Consider the following 22720-nt stretch of genomic DNA (forward strand, 5'->3'; position numbering starts at 1 on the left):
GACCTGTAAATATTTCCATTTAGAAGAAATTTTACGAATTGAAAACGCCATGGTTCAAGCCATCTTTCTTTTACAAAAACAAAACAAAAATACTTAAATAAACGCACAAAACACAGTCACTGTGACTTCCTGTCTAGTAGCTCTGATGATTTATTCCTTAAAACGTATTATATACGCGTAAATCTGCTTAGTTGCTCCCCCAAAGGGTGTGTGTGTGTGAGAGAGAGAGAGAGAGAGAGAGAGAGAATAGGGTGTGTGTGTGTGTGTGTGTGTGTGTGTGTGTGTGTGTGTGTGTGTGTGTGTGTGTGTGTGTGAGAGAGAGAGAGAGAGAGAGAGAGAGAGAGAGAGAATAGGGTGTGTGTGTGTGTGTGTGTGTGAGAGAGAGAGAGAGAGAGAGAGAGAGAGAGAGAGAGAATAGGGTGTGTGTGTGTGTGTGTGTGTGTGTGTGTGTGTGTGTGTGTGTGTGTGTGTGTGAGAGAGAGAGAGAGAGAGAGAGAGAGAGAGAGAGAGAGAGAGAGAGAATAGGGTGTGTGTGTGTGTGTGTGAGAGAGAGAGAGAGAGAGAGAGAGAGAGAATAGGGTGTGTGTGAGTGTGTGCGCGCGCGCGCCGCCTCTTCCTGCCATTTCCCGTATAGAGAGGCTTATATTAGCGGCTCGGGACGAGTCTCAATAGCGAGATGTTTTCCAGCAGCACATAACAGACATCGCTCGATACCGAGCAGACAGAGAAAGGGAGGTAATGGCTGTGTTCGGCGTTATAGCATTTTAGGTGGCCTTTATTTCCCCGGGAGAAGCAATAGACCATGTGTTTGTATTTGTATGACATTAGATAAAGGGATAAAGGGAGTGCACCTTGCGCTTCTGGACACAAAGATGAGATGACGCCAGTGTTTTTGTTTGAATGAAACGCTTCCAGTCCAGGATGGATGACTTCCCTCATATTTTTCCAGACCAGACCCCTGCACTTCACATGGAAACGCCGTTACCGCGTATTATAGGCGCTTCTGCGCTGACGGGAAGCGGCTCCGGTGTAAGCAGCGCTTTGCGCAATGATTTAGGCTCCAACATTCATGTGTTAAAAACGCTAAATCTCCGCTTCCGCTGTTTCCTCGCCAAAGTGCATGAACTGGAGCGCAGGAACAAAGTGTTAGAGACTCAGCTACAACATGCTCAGGATGAGTCTCGCTGCAGAAGCTTTTTAAGCCGGGAGCAAGCGATCCAAACGGAATACGAGCTCCCTTTTGCAGGGCCGTTAGTCGAGGCCCGGGTCCCCGGTAGAATGTGGAGTTACCTACATAACAGAAGGTATGGAAACCGGTCGGAGCTCCATCACGGGCCTGGAGTTTCATGGACGCAACCAGATGGAGTCGGTGTGCAGATCGACACCATCACCCCTGAGCTCAGGGCCATCTACAACGTGTTAGCCAAAGTGAAACGAGAGAGAGACGAATACAGAAGGAGGCAAGTTCATTCCAGTTTCTAACTCACACCCTTTTTATGTTGTGATTTTATATTCGTCCTTAGTGCAATAAAATAACAATGCAAAAAATCAATGAGTCAATGCGATCCCATGTGAGACCTGCACCTGGGCATCAGTAATATGCTCTGATTTGACAAAGCCTTTATTTGTCACATCTACATTATAGCTTCTATACATATCCCAGCTTGTTAGGAAGTTTGGGTTAGAGATCAAGGTCAGTCATGATACAGCACTTACAGTAGGGTTGAGGGATGAGAACCTATCTCACAGACTCTTCATTGGCAGCACTGGGGCTTGAACCCATAAGCATGCTGATCAGTAAGGCAGAGACTTAACCATTGCTCACTATGAAGAAAGGCAGAGGTGATAATCAACCGCCAACCATTCATTAATAAATTGTATACTCACCTTTTGCTTTTTAACCAAGTGTCTGTATCTGCTCACTTGTACTACCTGCCCATCTGTTCTTCTTGACTGCTCTGTTTAGATTTCACATTCTGGAGAGTGAGCAAGTGATTGATAATGGAGTCAAGGGCTTATTTCTGTTATTTTCTTATTAATTTCTTCCCTGTTTTGCATTCCTTTATACGAATGAATTACAATATACAGGTTCATATTCCCTTTTCCATCCAAAAGGATATTATTCTTTCAAACAGCTGTATCTGTTTAATTGTGACTCTGATTTCAGACCAGGTCATGAAGAAAACTTGAAATAAATTTTGTCTTCCTTCAGTGAATGATGTGAGTCACTGCATTCATTCATTTATTCATTCATTTATTCATTGTGGAAATCTATTGTGTGAAAAGCTTACTGTATCTTTAAGGCATTTCCTGTCTAGTCTGACATCTTATATAACTAAATAATTTGGGTAAAGGTTAGACAGATCAAATGTTTTTTTGATTTGGGTTTAAAATCTGAGTAATACTTTTTTTTAATTATTTAAAAAAAAATAATTTAAACAATCATTTATTGTCAGTGTTGTTGACTTATATTATTGAAAGTTATGTGGGGAGTAAAGCAGAAATGATCATGTTATGAGTCATTAACTGGTGAGTAAAACAGTAGTAATAGCATGAGAATGTGAGCTATTGGTAGCACAGCAAGTCCAAGGTGGTCCTTTTCCCAGAATAGAAGTTTTCCTGTTGTTTTTAAGTATTCCATCTGTTGAGTGGCCAGAAAATATCGACAATAAAAATTAAATAGACAGTTTCTTAAAAGTAGAGGCTGCTGTAGGTTAACTTGTGAAGGTGGCTATCAACATTTTATCAATAGGTCATGTTAGTTTAAATGTATATAATGTATTTAACATTAAGTTATTTCTATTAACATCCCAGAATCTATCTTTCTTCCTTTATTTTACTAAAGGTCATTCTAACATGATCTTAACTCCTCTGTCTTTAATTCCCACTGATTGGAAACACGTTTATCTGCACTGTGGAAGCTCGCACAGCGGCACATACTTACACAGTACACAATTCTCATCCACTTGAAGCTCGGCTGCATTTGTATCCCACCATTAATCGCAGAAGTGGGTCAGTCTATTGCAGTTTGATCTACTGGCAGGATTCTTGCATAACTCAGCAGGAGGAAATGACCACCGAGTGGCTGAAATACTGCTTGGTAAGAATGGCAGTGTTAAAAATATGCTGAAAGTCCAGGCAGTGCATTTTTTAGATAACACTGGATCAGGGGTCCATGTTCAAATTCCTAAAGAATGTAATTAGCCAGAACTCTTTTTTTGTTTTTTAAGATTTATGTTAAAAAATTTATAATAATTGGACTTGAAGGTACTGTGTGTGTGTGTGTGTGTGTGTGTGTGTGTGTGTGTGTGTGTGTGTGTGTGTGTGTGTGTGTGTGTGTTTGAGTGTGTGTGTGTGTGTTTGAGTGTGTGTGTTTGTTTGAGTGTGTGTTTGAATGTGTGTGTGTGTGTGTGTGTTTTTTAAGAACAGCACAGTTCTGACAGTTCTAATGTCAAAGTGTGTATTAATGTTTGACACTAAAAAGTGTATTTTAATGTTTGTTTGAATCCATTATTGGAAGGATTTTTACTGCTGGAAAGGCTTCAGTACAATACAATATAGAAACATGGTTCTCTGTCATGTGACAAGCTGCATTTTCTATCTTATCAATCATCAAGAGCTATTAGCTAAAAAATGTTTATTCATGTAAAAAAAATGAAGGGCTTGCGAGGACATTTTAACATGAATATTCCACATGCTTTTCATTCTTGGACATCGCACGTCTTGTGTATTTTAACATTTAAATTGATTAGAAAAAAGTCTTAGTCTAGTCAGATTAACATGTATAATCTTGTGATCTTCTAGATTTCTGATGATAGCTGCGATTTGGTTCAAAGAACTGTTTTGTGATTGTAATCTATACAGAAGCTTTGTTTTAAATCTTTTTTGTTTAATTTTAGAGCATCTAAATGTAAATGATCCTGTATGTTTATAAAGAGCAGACCATTTCAAGCCATGTTTCTTTCTGGATATATCTTTGTTCCTCTTCCATTCCATTCCATCCAGGCAGTGAGTTAAACCAGCCACTGAAGCGCTAATTCTCAGTATAAAATAGATAAAATAGGAGGGTAGTGTTAGGAACGGCATCTGGTGTAAAACCTTTGCCAAATACTGTATATGTGGACCAGATGATCTGGGAGCAGCTGTAAGGCTTTCTTTGACTTGCTGTTTCCTAATGAACTTTTAAAGGATTTGATATGTCCTCAATCACGGCAGTGCAGCCCTGCCTCAATTCGGGTGTACCACTGGGTATTCATTCCTAAGCTTTGTGGCTATAATTTAGCATAGGCGGTAATTCTGTGATTCACAGTCGAGCTATAAAGGCCTGTGTTCATGATGGCTGGGCTTTCTGGGCCATAAGGCACACACAAACCTCTGGAGGATTGCCTTCTTACCCTGCCATATGGTATGGTGGCTCTTCTGACTCAGCTTGTAACATGGTGCCTGGACATCACTGGACAGATAATAGGTGAGATAGTGTAATGTGTGGAGCTGAGAATCAGTGTGAGGTCATTCTCCGGGGAATATCAGGGAAAGGGTGGAGTTGGGGCAAGCTCTGCATTGTATTTTAGCTCCTGGGGGTCTGAGCTCTTTTGCTCTTTGGCCTTTCCTACTACCACCCAGTCCTTCTGATTAAAGAGTCCTGAAACATTCCTTCTGTTCTGTTCAGGAAATACTATGCAGATATAGTATGTAGGCTATACCTTGTATGACCAAAAAACAAAGATATGGCATCATCCTGTAGTTATTTTTCTACATAAAGCTAGATGAATTAAGGTGTTAGGAATAGTTTCTGTCATTTACCATTGAATGCTGGCTTTAGGGTGTAGTCTGTCTAATGTTGTGTGATGTGAATCTAGACGAGTTCAGCCTTCTCCTGGTCTGGAAACAGATGTGCATGTTTAAAAGCCCCTAGGGTCCATGAATGCAGGCCATATACTTTGGCCAACTATAAATTATTTTTGACTCACAAATTTCCCCCTACTTTCAATATTTAGGCCAATCTTCTTGAGTTTAGCTGTATTTTAGCTGAAACCAAAATATTCCATGTCATTTGGCTGATAACATTTCAGCAAGGCTAGATGCTCCAAGAATTTAGAAATGGTTAATGTGAAGAAAACCAAGCTTGTAATATGGCAGTTAAAAATCTATGTTGCAAATTTATGTTAATATTTTTAAGCATTAACTCTGTTCTTTACCTTTTTTCTTCATGGTATTAAAGGTTCTATTTCACATGTCTATGTATAAACATTTTCAAACACAAATTCAATGAACAGGTGAAATTGATTTATTCACTGGACTGAAAAAAAAGTCATTTTTAAAAGTTACTGTTGAGTTTTGATCCAAAAAGTTAGTGGCAAGTAAGCAGGGAAATCCCATGGGTTTACTTACAGTGCAGTGGAAAAGGTCTGTTTGGAGAGACGAATACACTGAATATTACATATTTTGATGATTAGTCTGATTATTACATTATTACATTATATTTTTATTACACTACAATGATTATGTTAGCTAGAAAGATGAATCGAAAGATTTTTGATTTTTTTTTTTGTCCTCTCTGTTCATCCCATTTTGTTGCCTCCTGCACATGATTGAGTTTCCTCAAAGGCCTATTCATGATTGAGTTCATCTGATCTGAAGCTGTCTTTTAGGAATGTTTGGTGCTGTAAAAAAAATCCAGTAAATGACTTGCAGAAGGGAAGACACGCAAATATACAATGACACGCTGTAATGAGTGAAAGAAATTTATGTGACAAATGTGAAAGAAACAAATGTGCACATGTAGAATTAATGTAAAATATAATCTGCGACTGTACTGGTCACATGCTCACCAACATTAGACAGTTATATATGGGAAAAACATCTGTTTTTTTCTGATCTTAAGCTGTCTGGTGTCAGTGAACCTGTGCCCAACGTAGCTGCAGTAGCTGCAAACCCCTTTTTTTGCTGAAAGAAATGGAAGCCAATGTGGTTTCCAGCTGTTGCAGTTCATCCACCTCAGGATTTGGTGCGTTCTGAGATGTTTTTCTGCATAACATGGATGTAAAGTTATTATTATTTTAGTTTCCATAAACTAAAGAGGCCATCTCCTCTGAACACCACCCTTTTGGACCTGCAGAACCAACCGTTACTGGGTGTTTTTTGTTTTTCCATACCCGCTTACTCAGGAGATCAGTAGTTACTGAAATACTCAAATTCAGTAACTACTCGTCAGTCGTGCTTCTATCACATTTGCTGAGATTAAACTTTTTTCCCATTGTTATTTTAATTTTTAATGTGAAGCTCTTGATCTGTTGATCTTTTGCATGATTTTATGCGTTGCACTGCTGCCACATGATTGGCTGTTTGGATACTTCCATATGTAGCTACCTTCTTTACTTTTGTTGCTTTACTGTGCACATAGATAAGATACGTCCACAAAATATAGGGTATGTTCATTATATGTGATTATACACACAGTGTATTGTGGATTTTAGGGTGTAGCCTGTCTGAGTTCAGCTTTTTTCTCTCTTAGTCTGGCGACAGATGTGTTTCAGAAGGACTCTCGGGATTCTGACAGTCATTTAGTCCATGTTTTTCACTGGTGGGTTTCCCTGTTGCATAAAGCTTATAGTCACATAAAAGCAGTATAGTGAACATGAACAAAAGTGGAGAATAACAGACACATCAGACAGGATCTAGAGTGTAACACTTATTTATTAATACACAATGATTCACAAAACTCAAAGTATCGCTATCCGATTATTGGTTTAAATCACTGGTGTATTTTATGCGTTTTGGGTTTTGGGAAAATACATCCTTGTTCTTTTTATTAATCAGAGCCAAAATATGTTGTGTGGTCCTCACTTACCTTTGTAAAGAAACAAGTATCCTCAAATGACAACAAAAATTCACAACAGATATCTCCAACCTTCAAATTCAGTATCACGTAGAACCACATTTAGCATCGATAACTTTAAAATATACACAAAGTTCATAAGAATACTGAATACTGATCCTCATTATCAGGTCAGACCACATTGCTTTGGTTGAATAGTGGAAAGTCTGGAAACTTTACCAAAATGATGTAGAAATGTTTTTATTTACGTTCATTTCTAGCCTTGCATTGATGTCTGCCTGCAACAATCACCTCACATCTTCATCATCATCATCATCATCAAAACATAGAACAGCACTTATTCATGACCTGATAAAGATATTCATTGCCAGACTGAAAAACCCCCAGGCTGAATGAATCTACGATTATTTCCCACTAATGTTTGTGAGGAGAAAGTTGGGTGAGAACCCAGACGGCAAGGCTCTGGTATAAACGTTGCAGCTCTTACCTCAAGCTGAAATAAATGTAAAATTCAATTCAATTCAAGTCAATTGTATTTGTTGAACAAATTTAACTGATATCACAAAGCAGCATGAGCGGAAGCAGACTGAAAAGAGAACTCATCCTCATCTCTCACTCTCAGACGTATCACCAATGACATTTCAAAGAAAATATTTATTACTGACTCACAACAGGTTATATATGTTTTCGTCTCAGAATGTGTAATACGATCTTGACAAACAAATCTTTGATAGTAGCACATGAAAAAGATTTCAGTACATTATACAACACTACAAGGGAGGTTGAAAGAGAAAGAATTCATGTCTATCTTTGATAAGTATATCACATTACTTTCATTATCAATATGAAATAAAACCTTATCACTTCCACAGAATGTACTTATTATATTTCATTCTGTGGAATCTCGACTTGTTTCTTAAACAAAATGTTTAAATGAGAACAAAATATTTCTGTGCTGAAATCAAAAATCGTGGCAGTGATATTAGGCCAAGCCACACGCAAAGCCTTATTCAGCATTGTTACTTTGGATCTATATTTACATTTCTGGTATTTGGCAGACGCTCTTGTACGGAGTGACTTACATCTCTTTTTTTTAATACATCTTGAGCAGTTAAGGGCCTTGGTCATGGGCTCCACAGTGGAAGCTGGGTGGCACTTAGATTTGAAGTCACCACCACAAAAAAGTAGTTCATCAGTTTTGCTGTTAACTACACAAGTTATAATCACTCACAGTTTTGACCAATCAGCAAACTAAAACAAAAAAACCTCCATGTTAAATCTAGAATAATTGCATAATTGCATATTACACAGTTCTAAAAACATTCAAGATCAAAAAATATATTAAATTTCTATGCTGAGTTTATATATTTATGTAAAGCTGCTTTGGGACAATGTCTATTGTTAAATGTGCTACACAAATAAAATTAAATTTTTGAATTGAATTGTATTTATTCGTTGCTGATTGCATGTTTTATTGGGAAAATGTCAGTCATTGCAGCTCAAACCAGAATCCTCAGTTCAGGGTTCTGTGTCAAATGCTGTGAGAGAAAAGTCCATCAGCCGTTATAGGTTAGCTCATTTCATTTTCCAGAGCTTGGAAAATCAGGAGACTGAAATGATGTAGCAGAAATCTACTTTTACTGAAATCTATTTTTTTTTTATTCTTCAATTATTATATATATATGTGGCAAATCTATAATTTATTAGACTCTACATGCTATTAAGTCTAGTAAATGGAGTCCCGGGCTAATGTGTTAATATTAAGACACGATGTTTTAGATGGAATCTGGTGTTTGTGTAAGATCTTTTGTCATAGTATTAACTGGATCAAACTCACTATGCTCTTTATATTGCTTTGTTTAACCACAAACCAGGCTTCTGTTTGTTCTTTTATCATTCTGTAGTTTGGAAGAACAAAGTGGTTGAACAGCTAGTATGAACTTTAGGGTAGCTGGCTTCCTGCCCACTTCTTTCATCACATGGGTAAACACTTTTTTTTGACCTTATTATTCAGTGCCCACTGGTGAAGATTTCCAGCAAATGCTGTCCAGTACACATCAGATCAGGGACTAGGAGACCGTGTTAAACGATGTATTGTTTGATTAACAAACTATTTTTTAGTTGTCAGTCACATCCTTTGATGGATTCCTGAAGAATAAATGTGTGTGTGAGTGTGTGTGTGAGTGTGTGTGTGAGTGTGTGTGTGAGTGTGTGAGTGTGTGTGTGAGTGTGTGTGTGAGTGTGTGTGTGAGTGTGTGAGTGTGTGTGTGAGTGTGTGTGTGAGTGTGTGTGAGTGTGTGTGTGAGTGAGTGTGAGTGTGTGTGTGTGTGTGTGTGTGTGTGTGTGTGTGTGTGTGTGTGTGTGTGTGTGTGTGTGTGTGTGTGTGAGTGTGTGTGAGTGTGTGTGTGAGTGTGTGTGTGAGTGTGTGTGTGAGTGTGTGTGTGAGTGTGTGTGTGAGTGTGTGTGTGAGTGTGTGTGTGTGTGAGTGAGTGTGTGAGTGAGTGTGTGAGTGAGTGTGTGAGTGAGTGTGTGAGTGAGTGTGTGTGTGTGTGTGTGTGTGTGTGTGTGTGTGTGTGTGTGTGTGAGTGTGATGTAAACACTTCATTTGTCCATTTAAGTGGATACATAGACTACTCCATTTGTTCGTTATAACGTTAGCTAGTCAAATTTTTAGCTAGCTCAATAGTTCATTTCTATTGAATAGGATTGCAGTGGAATGAACGCAGGTATGTCTGTTGAGCAATGGATGAGTCCTTCACACATTTGTCCTCATCTCCCTTCATGATAGCCTCCTGTGCTCTGTGCTAGTGATGTCAGCCAGACTGTACGTTGGCAGCAGCAGATGATCTCAGTCCATGAGTGTTAAGTATAGTCATTACTGTAGACAGCAATCAGAATGTGTATCTTCTCTTCCCATTTTAAGAGCATAAAGACATTTTGTTAAAAAAAAACATTAAAGAACTTACAGCAATGGTTTGTTGTATAAATGTAAATCAAACCAATTTCTGTTTAGTTTGGTTCACGTTTGTTTTTATTATAATTCTATTCAATCCATTTTGGTTTTGTTTTTAATTTATGATGTTTTATGAATTCTACAAAAGGGTCTCACTGCACGTGGTGCTGTGTATGGTGTAAGTGACAAATATTATTTGCATGTAAAACAGCTATGTGGCTGCATGTGTTATTGAGCAGTAAACACATTTGGCAGAACAGAGGTCTAGAGAACTTCACTGATCTGACAATGTTTGTTCTGCTTATTCAAGTATACACGAGACACTTTTCTTATCGAATGGTTCCATGCATTGTTCTCTTTATCTATTCTTCCTTGTATGGAAATGCTAATAAGCCTTTAGGGAAGTACACTTCTACAGAAATGGGTCGTTTTTGTAATATAATACTCACCCACAGGAATGCTTTGTAACAGTTTTCATATCACCTAACCAGCTTTCAATGGAATTAAAAAAGAACTAACATGAAAAGCCATGTGTAGGTACACAGCTGAACTTTTTGAAATATTTTTTTGTTGTGTGTTTAAGCGATGTTGTATTGCGTAGTCAGAATTGATGAACATGGTTTCTCTGCAATAAAACTAAGTGGATCAGAGGAAATGACTGGAGTCAGTTTCTCATGCCCTTGAACACTACTTTAATAAGTTACACTGGAGTTACGCGCTGGTCTGAATGTCTCAGTTTTCGTTATGTTCCTATATCGTAGAGGATTTTGTCCATGTCCCACTGCAGTACTGCCTTAAGCAAAATGTAGTATTTGAATAGCCATGTAAACAAAGCAGCTTTACAGAAATCCAAGATATATTGGAAAAACTAATTGTATTTTCAGTATGCTGGAAATACACTGAAAACGCTTTGGCTCCATTTAGATCTCACAGTGATAACACGTGTAAGGATTACTCGAGCCAGCATTTGCTTCGACAGACTTCAAGACAAATGATTACAATGTCTGGACTATGAGAGGAATGAAAGGTATCCTGCTGAGAGATATAGAGGCAGACCGAAAGAAAGAGAGAGAGAGAGTAAGTTAAAGCAAGGATGTGTGTGGAGGAGGTGTATTCTGGCCAAATGGCATGCTTGGGAAATTGTCAGGAAAAATTCCTCCCTTATAAGGAGATGGGTTTCAGTTTTATTGCTTCCAGAAAAAAACCCCACTGAAATCCTAAGACCTGTAAAAATTTTATGTATAGGGTTTCTGTAATAAAGGGGATTTTTTAAAGTCGCAGTACACGTTTTCACACGTGGCAGAGTTAGTGAATTTGTGTGTGGAGTCTGTCACCTGAGAAACAGCAATGTTTGTGTACACTAACAACTTAAGTCCACTAATGACCCAGAATTAATTACTCGGGAACAAACCAAGGGGCAAAACCGAAGCATCAGCTGAGTGACGGCCAATACGACAACTTTAAACAAAGCAGGTCGACTCAGTGAACCGTTTCACTAGGTTTCATTTAGAAAGTTTGGCTTGTTTGCTCTGTCGTGACTACCATCACCATAGTGACTTTAAGGACGAAGTATTATTAAATAATTAGTGTGTTAATTAGTATATCCTCAGTGGGCAGTCTTAACACTCGATGCAGCATCGTCCGCTTTATAATGACCAATACTGTATATTCATTAAGAGTAATTCCACCTGCAATTATAAGATGTTTTTGTCTTTAATGATGAAGTGACATGGCAAACATTGTGGCAAACATGTTTGGTTTGAAGTATTTATTGACCAGATGCCTGTTCTTTGTGTTTCAGGTGGGAGGAGGAGTTGTCCAAGTGCCAGCAAATGGAGGCCATGGTGGAGTCTTTACAACAAGTGAGCACTCAGCCATGCGAAACGCCGCTCGGTTCTTCATCTTATGCTCGTTGTGCTTTTACTGATGGCTGTGTTTTGTACAGCGCAGTGTTCACTGCTGGCTACTTGTTTTTAAATTTCAGATATATAGTTACACCTAACAATTAAAAGTGATTCAAATTCAAACGTGCTGCTAAACCTAGTCAGATTAATGACATGACCTGCCTGCAGTTCACTTCTGCAATGTTGCCAGGTTTTTTTTCCCTAGTTGCATAAAGGACACAATGAGGAAATTCGCACGAGCTGAAATTTTTTTTTGTCTTAAATCAGCATCCTACAACCACGTTGGTTACCAAACTGTAAATGTAAACTGATATCTGAATAGTATATAGTAGATCTGAATAACAGAGAAGCAGATCAAAACCAAGGAAGTTATTTTTGGTTGGATAAATTTGAAATGCTCACCACAGAACTTTCCAGAAAAATGCTCCGAGAGGGACAAAAAACTCTGTTGGTGAGAGTGCAGCTTTAGTGTATTTACATTCTTGGGGGGAGCAGAGGCTTATTGCATAGCGTATTTGCCCCACACCTCTGGAGTTGGGAGCTTCATTACTGTTTCCACCCTGGAGGTGTATGCAGAGTTTGCAAATTCTTGCCATGCTTTTGGGGTTTACTTTTGGTGCTCCGGTTTCCCCGTCCAAGTCCAATAACATGCTGCCTTATTAGGCTGAGTGGCATTTCTACATCGTTTGTTTTGTGTGAATGGTTGTGTGTGTGCGTGTGTGTGTGCGTGTGTGTGTGTGCGTGCGTGTGTGTGTGTGTGTGTGTGTGTGCGTGTGTGTGTGCGTGTGTGTGTGCGTGTGCGTGTGCGTGTGTGTGGTTGTGCTCTGTGATGCTTGGCACTCTGTCTATGGCATCCCACAAGTTCCCTGAGATATCCTCCAGGCCCCTCATGACTCTGCATAAGAGAAACAGTGCAGAAAATGAATGCAATAAATAGACTGACATTCTCCAAAATGTGAATTTCAGGGTCTTTTTACACAAAAACATTTAAAAGATTGTTCAGATTAATATCACTCTGAAGACAAGACCCATCTCGAGTACTCAAACTGCCTGAGCAGCTATTAAGCACTTAAGATAATTCTCAGGTCTGAATAAATAATGTGCATAATTTGCACTTTATGTACACTTAACCCATTTCTCTATTAACATGCTTTCGGACGTGCTTATATTAGAGATAATATCTGCATGTGCCAGAATTATCAGTCACCTCCAAATAAAGATATGTTTATATATAATAATACATAATGCTCATTTGTGCAAGAGACAATTGCTTTTTTTTTTTTTTAAATCTTTTGTACATCCCTAATTTTGCCTTTTAGTTCATGTTTTCTCACAGTACTAAAGTTGAATGGAGAAGACATGTTCTTGTGACGAACATTCGGTTTGACTGGCTTCCTTTTTGCTTCGTCCCCTACAGAGTGCGCAGGAGTCTGAGGGCCTACGGAGAGGACTGAGTGAGAAAGTGGAGCAGCTTAAAGCCGACCTAGTCGTCTATAAGAGTCTCATGACCGACGTAAGTATAATGTGTCCTTGCTTATTGAGTACTGCTGCACATTTTGGAGCCAATATATAATAAATACGTGCATTAATGGAGCATTGTTTGCAAATGAGCTTTTTTGTTCATCTTGTAGATAATCTTCAAATGTAAAGTAGAAATGAAAAATATCCCGACTTGTATTGAGCCATATAGTATGTATAGTTTTGCTAAACTACAGTTAAAGCTGCATACACTAGAATATACTGTACACAGTGGGTGCTGCATTTTCATATGATCAGTTGTATGAGCAGTATTAGTGTATAAAGTGTGTGTAAAGAGAAGTCGTGTGAAGTGTTTGAGATTCATGGCCCGGGGTAGGAAGCTGCTCAGACGATGGTTAGTTCCAGTCTTTGTGGCTCTTGTGGCTCATTTTGGCAGGGAAGAAAAATAAAAGAGTGAGTGACTGGGGTGTGGGAGGGTGGCCATGATCTCTTCTACAATCGAAATCAGCAAGACTTTGTTTAGAGAGTGATGATGAAGAAGAAGAAGATGATGATGATGATGTTAATCCACACAGAAATGGAGTATGTGGTGACTGAGTCTGTTATGAGTAAACATTTAAAAGCCTTAGTTTTGCAAATTAGCAGAAAGAGCAAGCACTAAACTGGCAGAGAGAGGAATATTTTTTGTACATTTATTTATATTTATTTAAACCGAAGTGATGTACATACTAACACTATGAGCTTAAAAAAGAAAACATAAAAAATAAGACGGACACAGGCTTAGAGATCCAGGGTGTCTGGTTAACTGTGTGTGCAGATACTGTTTGGGCATATTTGTCCCTCATCTGCATGAGCTTTCTGTGGGTTTACACCTCCCAGTAATATTCTGGCTATTCTGTGTGTATGTGTGTGTGTGTGTGTGTGGGTGGGTGTTAGTGTATCTTTGTGTGTGTGTGTCTTTGTGTGTGTGTCTTTGTGTGCTTCTGTATGTGTGCATCTGTGTGTGCATCTGAGTGTGTGTCTGAATGTGTGTGAGCCTGTGTGTGTCTGTGTGAATCTGTGTCTGTGTCTGTGTGGGAATCTGTGTCTGTGTGCGTGTGTGTGTCTGTGCGTCCGTATGTGTCTGTGTTTGTGTTCGTGTCTGTATGTGTCTTGAGTGCATCTGTGTGTGTCTGAATGTGTCTGTATGCGTGCATCTGTGTGTGTCTGAGTGTGTGTCTATATGTGCATCTGTGTCTGTCTGTGCATCTGTGTCTGTCTGTGCATCTGTGTTTGTCTGTGCATCTGTGTTTGTCTGTGCATCTGTGTCTGTCTGTGCATCTGTGTTTGTCTGTGCATCTGTGTCTGTCTGTGCATCTGTGTCTGTCTGTGCATCTGTGTCTGTCTGTGCATCTGTGTCTGTCTGTGCATCTGTGTCTGTCTGTGCATCTGTGTCTGTCTCTGTGTGTGTCTGTGTGTGTCTGAATGTGTCTGTATGTGTGTCTCTGTGTTTGTCTCTGTGCCTTTCTGTGTGTGTGTCTGTGTGTGTCTGAATGTGTCTGTATGCATGCATCTGTGCGTGTCTGAGTGTTTGTCTGAGTGTGCGTTTATGAGTGCGTCTGTGCGTCTGTGTCTGTCTGTGCCTGTGTGTCTGTGTTTGTGTCTGTATGTGTGTTTGTCTGTATGTGTGCATCTGTGTGTGTCTGAGTGTGTCTGAATGTGTGTTTGTGTGTGCATCTCCGTTTGTCTGTGCATCTGTGTTTGTCTGTGCATGTGTGTCTGTGTGTGTCTGTCTCTGTGTGTGTCTGTGTGTGTCTGTCTCTGTGTGTGTCTGTGTGTGTGTCTGTCTCTGTGTCTGTCTCTGTGTGTGTCTGTGTCTGTCTCTGTGTCTGTCTCTGTGTGTGTCTGTGTCTGTCTGTCTCTGTGTGTGTCTGTGTGTGTGTCTGTCTCTGTGTGTGTGTGTGTGTGTGTGTATGTGTGTCTGTGTGTGTGTCTGTGTGTGTGTCTGTGTCTGTGTGTGTGTGTGTGTGTCTGTGTCTGTGTGTGTGTCTGTGTCTGTCTGTCTGTGTGTGTGTCTGTGTGTGTCTGTATGTGTCTGTGTGTGTATGCGTCTGTGTGTGTCTGTATGTGTCTGTGTGTGTATGTGTCTGTGTATGTGTCTGTGTGTGTGTGTCTGTGTGTGTGTGTCTGTGTGTGTGTGTGTGTGTGTGTCTGTCTCTGTGTCTGTCTCTGTGTGTGTCTGTCTCTGTGTCTGTCTCTGTGTGTGTCTGTCTGTGTGTGTGTCTGTGTGTATGTGTATGTGTGTGTGTGTGTGTGTGTGTGTGTGTGTCTGTCTCTGTGTGTGTCTCTGTGTGTGTCTGTGTCTGTCTGTCTGTGTCTGTCTGTGTGTGTGTGTGTGTGTGTGTGTGTGTGTGTGTGTGTGTGTGTGTGTGTGTGTGTGTGTGTGTGTGTGTGTGTGTGTGTGTGTGTGTGTGTAGATGCATTGTGATGGACTGGAGGCCCATTCAGGGTGTATTCCAGTCTTGTGACTAGTGTTTTCCTTCAGATCTATTGTTACCAGAATAAAACTCTTACAGTACAATAAACCTACTGAGATCTCAATTAGCATCAATTCTCCTAATCAGATTCCTTTACCAGCTGTTCTTTGCTGATAAGCTGCTGATGTGTTAGCGCTTGCGCCTTGCACAGATCATTATTGTTCCTTTATCCTCACTGAACCACTAGGCACCATGTTTTACGGTCCGGACTTATGTGTTTACAAAGATGCCATAAATCTCAAGCGTGCCTGGTGCTGAGCCAGACATCATCAATCCTGAACCGTACCATGTGCTTAATTAGTACAGACTATTATCTTGAATGAGTGAAGTCACTGAGAAATGTATTAATAATGTACATGTCCTGACTTTGTGTGGATTTTCACAGTAGCTCACTGAATAACTGTAGAGAACAAAAAGGAAGTGAGCTCAGATTTTAGGCTGCAGCTAGCAATAATTACATAAAGAATCATTTTAGTATGTTTTTTCATAACAACTTGCCTTCATAACAAATTCATGACTACTGCAATAATCATGAATGCTTTATATAACACACATCAAAACAATGTAAAGTCTCCAATGTGGTGAATTACAGAATTAAATGAAATTATAATCTGCTCATTCTAATGCATTATCGTTTCTGTACTAACAGCTAATTCACACACCGATTAATCAAAACCGAATAATACAGTGATTAAAAAATATCCATTTTTATGAGGACATTTTCTGTAAGGAGACATTTCCATCACATGTTTGAGTCCCCAGTCTCAGCACCTAACTGACTGGTAAAGGTTCAACTTTTCCACCATGAGAGAGAGTCTTTAAGTTCGAAGGCTTTACATGTTGTGGCTTTTCTATAACATACTGAATATACTGTACTTCTGCCTTATTAACTTCAAAAGTGAGAATTGGGGTCTTTCTGTCTATTTCTGCTTCTGCTGTAAAACAAGTGATAACAAGAGCTAACCTGTTTCACAGACCTTATGTAACTAGAAAAGGATTCACAGTAAATGACAGGCCACTCTTTCTTCAATAAAGAATCTTTGGCTATGGTACAAGAGGAATAAAACAAGTCAGGATTTCAGGATTCAACAGTTTTTGGGTTTTTCATCTTTTCTGCATCAGAACCCACACAAAACCATGCATTAAGCATATAGACACTAATATTAATACACCCAGTATCTATCTTATGCTAGTTCACTAATCACAATCTGCTAACAGTTGTTTTATTTAGATGTCGACTATTATGTGAAGCAAAACCAAACCCTTGAAACATAAATAATAACATAATTGCAAGACCAGTTGTTTGTATTAATTAAATTAGGAATAGATAAATATATAGTATTTTAAATTTGAAGTTAATCTTTTTTAAATTAAATTTAAACTTGAATGGTTTTGAATATACTTTGAATATATCCGTTTATTAATACATTTTTATCCTTATTAATTTTTTTCTTCTTCTTATTATTATTATTATTACTATATATTTGTTTCTTTTTCTCTCTCTTCTGTTTCCAAACATCTGTAAAGCTGCTTTGAGACAATGGGAATTGTTAAAAGTGCTATACAAATAAATTGAATCGAATTGAAATTAAAGCAAATAAACCTCATTTAGGACATTTACTGTCTTGATTTTTTTTTCAGTTGTTGCTTTATTTTGGAGGTTACTGCTATTTGTTTTTTCATGTTACCAGATTAGGGCAGTTAGAATGTACTGTATGTCTAATAACATTTACATTTGCAACATTTAGCAGATGCCCTTATCCAGAGCAACTAACATTTTTTTTATACAATTGAGTATTGAGATTTTTTTATACAATTGCTCAGGGGCCCAGCAGTGGCAGCTTGGTGGACATAGGAATCAAACTCACAACCTTCCACTTGGTAGCCCAACACCTTAAACACTAGTCTACAACATCACCGTGATAAGCTTTATGCAATTGGAAAATGATCATTTCTTCTTAATTTATATGTAACAAGGCTGGCCTGTTGGGGGAAAAAGCAACATTGTGAACACAATAATTTTATTTATTTATTTTTAAATGAGAGGAGAAATTTTATTGCAGTGAATTATAGTAGAGAGAAATACTTTGTCATGCTGTTATCGGAGTATAATCAAGTTTCGTACCTAATATATAAAATGTTTTTCATGACTGACCTTTAACAGATTGAAATCCTGCACATTATATATTTCATCTGTTTAGGATATGTCAGATTTGGACTCCAGAATTCAGGAGAAAGCCATGAAGGTGGACATGGACATTTGTAGACGAATCGACATCACAGCCAAACTGTGTGACGTAGCCCAGCAGAGGAACTCCGAAGACATGAGCAAGATGTTTCACGTCAGTCCTTCTCGAGCTCCTGCAGACCACAAAGGGGTAGGAATGCTTTACACATTTTATTATAGCATTAAGCTAAGATGGTTTACGTTTCTGAACTAAATCAGTGCGCATTTTGTTTTCTCTGTTACTGCTTAAGTTCATTTTACACGAAGGTCTGGTAACAATATAATAACATGATTGCTGAAGAAGTTGATAAAGGCCATTTTAACTGATTGGCACAGTACTAAATAGGATGAAGGACATTTAGTGTGCTTTATTTATGCTATAACACTTATAGAGAGGAGGATCGTTTTACTGTTATTCAATGCTGCTGTTTTACTGGAGGTGCACTTTCCCTGTGTCAGACTCTGCTGATATGAAAAGTGTGTGTGTGTGTGTGTGTGTGTGTGTGTGTGTGTGTGTGTGTGTGTGTGTGTGTGTGTGTGTGTGTGTGTGTGTGTGTGTGTGTGTGTGTTAAAGGTGTCCGCAGCATGTAAAAAGAAGGAGCGCAAGGCTGTGTCTGATGATGAGAGCGCTGAGGTGGAGGCAGACAACGAGCACCCTGGGAAGGAAGTTGCTGGATCTCTGAACATTACAGATGAAATGAAGCGCATGCTTACTAAGCTGTGAGTGCTGTTCCCAAAATAAGTTCCCTGCAAGCACTCTGAACCTTTCATACATAGGCTTTTTTTTTAGACACTTATTTTTAATTCATGGGAATATTATATTAGTCCATTGTCAAGTGACAGCATAGTATCATAGTGCAGTCTGAACATATATATCTTTTACAAAACAGATGACCAGATTATAATTCATTACCAATATTTTTTATTATAATGGTTTTATTTCACTTCTTGCCACTTTATTAGGAAATTTCCTAATTTAGTTGTAAATTCATTCGTACAATTATCCAATCAGCAAAATAATGTGGCAGCAATGCAAAGCAGTACAAGTCAAGAGCTTCAGTTAATGTTTACCATGTTGACTTAATGTGATTTTGGTGTCTTTGAACACAGCATGCTTGTTGGTGCCAGATTGACTAGTGTGAGTATTTCACAAACTGACAGTTTTACACACAGTAGACTTTAGCGTTTACACAGAATTGTACGAAAAACAAAAAAACAACAACCAGTGAGCAGCTGTTACGTGGGTAAAAAAGCGTTCTTTACAAACACGGTGAGCAAAAATGCATGTTAGAAAGCAGGTGTCGAAATTTCAGGTAAATGGGCTTTAACATCGACACAAATCAGGTTTTGAATGTATTGCTGTTTCTCCTGTCAGAACAACAAACTAATTCTTTCTCACAAATTTCAGTTCAGTTACGGTCTGTCGGTTAAGGAGATTTTAGTTTAAATCACAGATTATATATGCATTAGGTGGTCCAAGTGTATCTGATCAGTGTAGAGTTCAGTGTAGAAGTTTTGTCTTACTGTAAGTTTTAGTTTCTTGTTTGAGGCTTAACAGATAATAAGATTCATGATATGTTTAGCCTCTCACAGTTCCTGTATGTTATTGTAATTTTTTTATGTTGTCTGTTTGTCTGAGAAATTTCTCTGTTCTCTGATTGTACTAGCATACTGCCATCTAGTGTTTATGTTGTGGTAATCATTTTTGGACAGAGTTTTGCATGGACCCCTTTGAAATTGTGGCGGAGATTGCTTTTTTTTGTTGTTGTTTTCTTTTCCACTTCCCTCTCCCACTTCACCTGTGTTTGTAGAATTAGCTCAAATAACTGCTCTGTCACCAGGAGGGAGACGTTCGAGTTCGACGATGACTGTGACAGTCTGGCCTGGGAGGAGACTGAAGAGACGCTGCTTCTGTGGGAGGATTTTACCAGAAGCCCTGTTAGAAAAACCTCCACCACAGCTGCTGCTGCCGGTGTACACTCCAGTGCTGCCTGTGCTCCTGAATGCTGCGGAGAAACACACGAGCAGGTGAGCTGGCACAGCTTCATCCCTCAAACAATGTACATGAGGAACTTTTCTAGAATAGCAGAACATTTGCATTGGTGTTGTGTTTTAACACAAACGGTTGCATTGCCTATTTATTTTCTGTTTTTTTTTTCAGGATGGAAGTCTACGCAGTCTGATAAACGAGACCGAGTCGCTCTTTGAAACGAGAGAGCAGGAGTACCAGGCAACAATCGGACAAATCGAGGTAAGTAGCAGTTTAGGGTCAAATTGAAATGTTTTATTTCTTGTTAATTTGTTCTTATTGTCCCAAAAGTTGGAACTGGCAACAGCCAAGAGTGACATGACCAGACATCTGCACGAGTACATGGAGATGTGCAGTATGAAGCGAGGACTGGATGTGCAGATGGAGACGTGTCGCAGACTCATCCAGAGCTCAGCAGCTAGTGGCAGGTGTGCACTGAAGATAAAGCATGAAAAAGTCTATCGTGCTTTCTATGTCGTTTTGTTAAAGACCACTCCCTTATTGTGTATTATATTGTACCTCTATATAGGATACAGCACATAAAATATTACGTAGTGTAGACTTTTTAATGAAGCAAGACAGTTTAAAGAGTTCCCTCATTATCATGATTAGCAAAAAGGTCCAGGAGTAATGTTAATATATTACCTCTATATGGCCAAAAGTATGTAGACACCTGAATGTCACACATCAAATCCATGGGCATTAACAAGGAGTTGCTGTTATAACAGCCTCCATTCTTCACGTGTGGCCTTCCACTGGATTTCGGAGCATAGCTGTGGGGATTAGTGCTTATGCAGGCACTGGAGCATTGGTGAATTTGGTGAATGATGTCAAATGACAAGGCTATCTTTATCTTATCTATCTTAAAAAACACCTGTTGACTATTTTAATCATCTTATTGAGATCTATTCATATTATTAATACATTAATATTATATCATATATTATCATATTATTAAAACAGGTCACATTAACGTGGATTTTTGAACTGGCTATATATATATATAATAACATATAATGGGTTTTTAATAAATCATATTTCAATTGGGATTTTCAAAATGGAAATGTTATTCTGTTTTCTAGCATAGAACAGTTTATAAAACAGGGCATAGCCTTTACTCTTTGGACATGTACATAAAATTAAAATAAACTCTTTAAAATATTTAAAACCATAAGCTCAGACTCCAAAAAAAAAAAAAAGTGGAAATGTGTGATTTGGGTTTACTAAGAAAGTCATAGATCGCATGGTCTATATGACCACTACTGAGAGAAGGGATACAATGCTAAAGACCACATTTACTTATAAATACTTGTAATAATGCTGCCAAATTATGGGTAATATTATGGGATATTTTATATTAGTTCATTTTATACTGTAATACAACTTAATATTATAAAAGTCTGGTCTATGCTACAGACACTCTCCATTCTTTAACTCTGGAGCCAGCAGTGACTCAGGAAACCCAGAAGACCTGCATGATGAACCAGACAGGGATGGAGAGAAAGACAGAGACATCGTTGGAAAGAGCGACGGAGATATAGATGTCCGTAGGGATGTCAGCTGATGTCCTCCACATCTTCTCTCTTCTTCCATTTTAGAGGATGGTGTAGCCCCTGTCTTATATGGGCTGCTTCTCTGTGGCTCTCCGAGTCGGTGCTACACGTGATGTCCCAAATTGGGATTAAATCAGTTTTAAAGAGTCTATCCACTGAAATTGTCTTTTTCATCAGCACTGCCATGGCATCATGGCATGGCTTGGCTCATTCTTCTCCAGTCCTTTTTCTCATACAGTACACTTGTAAATCTATAGTATACACATCGCCTTTCAACATTCTGTCCTTTTTTTACAGTCTGCTTCAATAGTAATCCTGAATCCATGTACCACTTTTTATTCAGCATATAACAGAAATGGTTTGGTGGTCATTTGTTGATGTCATAAAGGAGCTTAGAATTAACATTAACATTAATACTCCAATTTGCTTGGAGTCTTGTCACAGGATCAACAGAAACACTGTGGGGTTTTTTTACATGTAAGAGGAAATATTGCTCTGAAATGTGGTAAATTGCAGAGAATCACATAAACACAACCTGTAAGCCATGCAATGTGAGCTTCTACACTAGGGTTAGATAACAGTGCACAATTGTGTAAAGAGCACTATGCAATAAGCTGCTTTGGACACGCAATTAACTTTGTTATTTTCAGGGACATTCTTGTCATTTGTGATAAAGTGACCTGCTCTTAGTTTAACTGTAATGCAGAAGGTTCAGTGTTCCAAAAAAGCTGATGCCAAACAGTAGGAAACCAAAACCCTTGTGCCTGCAATCCTGTTTTTTTACAGTAACTGTTGCCTTATTTGTTTAGTTTAGTTTTCCTTTAGTTGTGCTTTTGAAAAATATTTCAAAACTGATCAAAGTTCATTAATAGCAGTAGAAAACATTTGGAAATTTACAAAATCAAGCAAAACAACTCATGTCCATTGTCAGTGAAGTAAAAATGTGATTATTAGTATTATTATTATTACTATTATTATCGTTTTTGTTCATTTTTTGAGTATTTCTGTAACTTTATAATGACTTTGTTTAGAGTTTGCTATAATAACCATCCTGAATTATGTAAAGACATTTAATCACTGACCCTTTTTTAATTTATGGAAAAGAAATTATTATTTTTCTTCTGTTTAATGGCCAATTAATAAAGCATTATTTATATAACTCTCTCTTAGTCTTTATTTAGCTGATTTATTGTCCTGTTTACTTTGAGTGTGGCATTGCAT

At 38.4% G+C, this 22720-nt stretch overlaps 1 protein-coding gene across 5 annotated transcripts; it reads left to right on the forward strand.

The window, feature by feature from the left end:
• The first annotated feature begins 570 nt into the window (after positions 1 to 570).
• iffo2a (intermediate filament family orphan 2a) lies at positions 571 to 22662 on the forward strand. 5 transcript variants are annotated; one of them, XM_027170732.2, is made up of 9 exons: positions 571 to 1460; positions 11593 to 11653; positions 13113 to 13208; positions 17892 to 18068; positions 18492 to 18637; positions 19759 to 19945; positions 20079 to 20168; positions 20238 to 20374; positions 21346 to 22662. In XM_027170732.2, the coding sequence occupies exons 1-9, from the start codon at positions 901 to 903 to the stop codon at positions 21485 to 21487; spliced, it is 1596 nt and encodes a 531-aa protein (XP_027026533.1). In that variant the 5' UTR covers positions 571 to 900; the 3' UTR covers positions 21488 to 22662. The 5 variants fall into 5 exon arrangements, with proteins under 5 accessions (XP_027026533.1, XP_027026532.1, XP_027026535.1 ...); XM_027170731.2 differs by having other exon boundaries at positions 572 to 1460; positions 21363 to 22661; XM_027170734.2 differs by having other exon boundaries at positions 572 to 1460; positions 21393 to 22661.
• Positions 22663 to 22720: the final 58 nt, after the last annotated feature.

The sequence above is a fragment of the Tachysurus fulvidraco genome, chromosome 23, assembly GCF_022655615.1.
Source record: "Tachysurus fulvidraco isolate hzauxx_2018 chromosome 23, HZAU_PFXX_2.0, whole genome shotgun sequence".
In the NCBI taxonomy this organism is placed as follows: domain Eukaryota; kingdom Metazoa; phylum Chordata; class Actinopteri; order Siluriformes; family Bagridae; genus Tachysurus; species Tachysurus fulvidraco.

What these genes read in the sequence shown, in the direction of transcription:
- iffo2a (XM_027170731.2), top strand. Translation starts at nt 901, where the DNA reads ATGAAACGCTTCCAGTCCAGGATGGATGACTTCCCTCATATTTTTCCA. An exon ending in ATAAGAGTCTCATGACCGAC is followed by an intron (nt 13,209 to 17,891) that starts GTAAGTATAATG and finishes TCATCTGTTTAG; the next exon opens with GATATGTCAGATTTGGACTC. An exon ending in CTCCTGCAGACCACAAAGGG is followed by an intron (nt 18,069 to 18,491) that starts GTAGGAATGCTT and finishes TGTGTGTTAAAG; the next exon opens with GTGTCCGCAGCATGTAAAAA.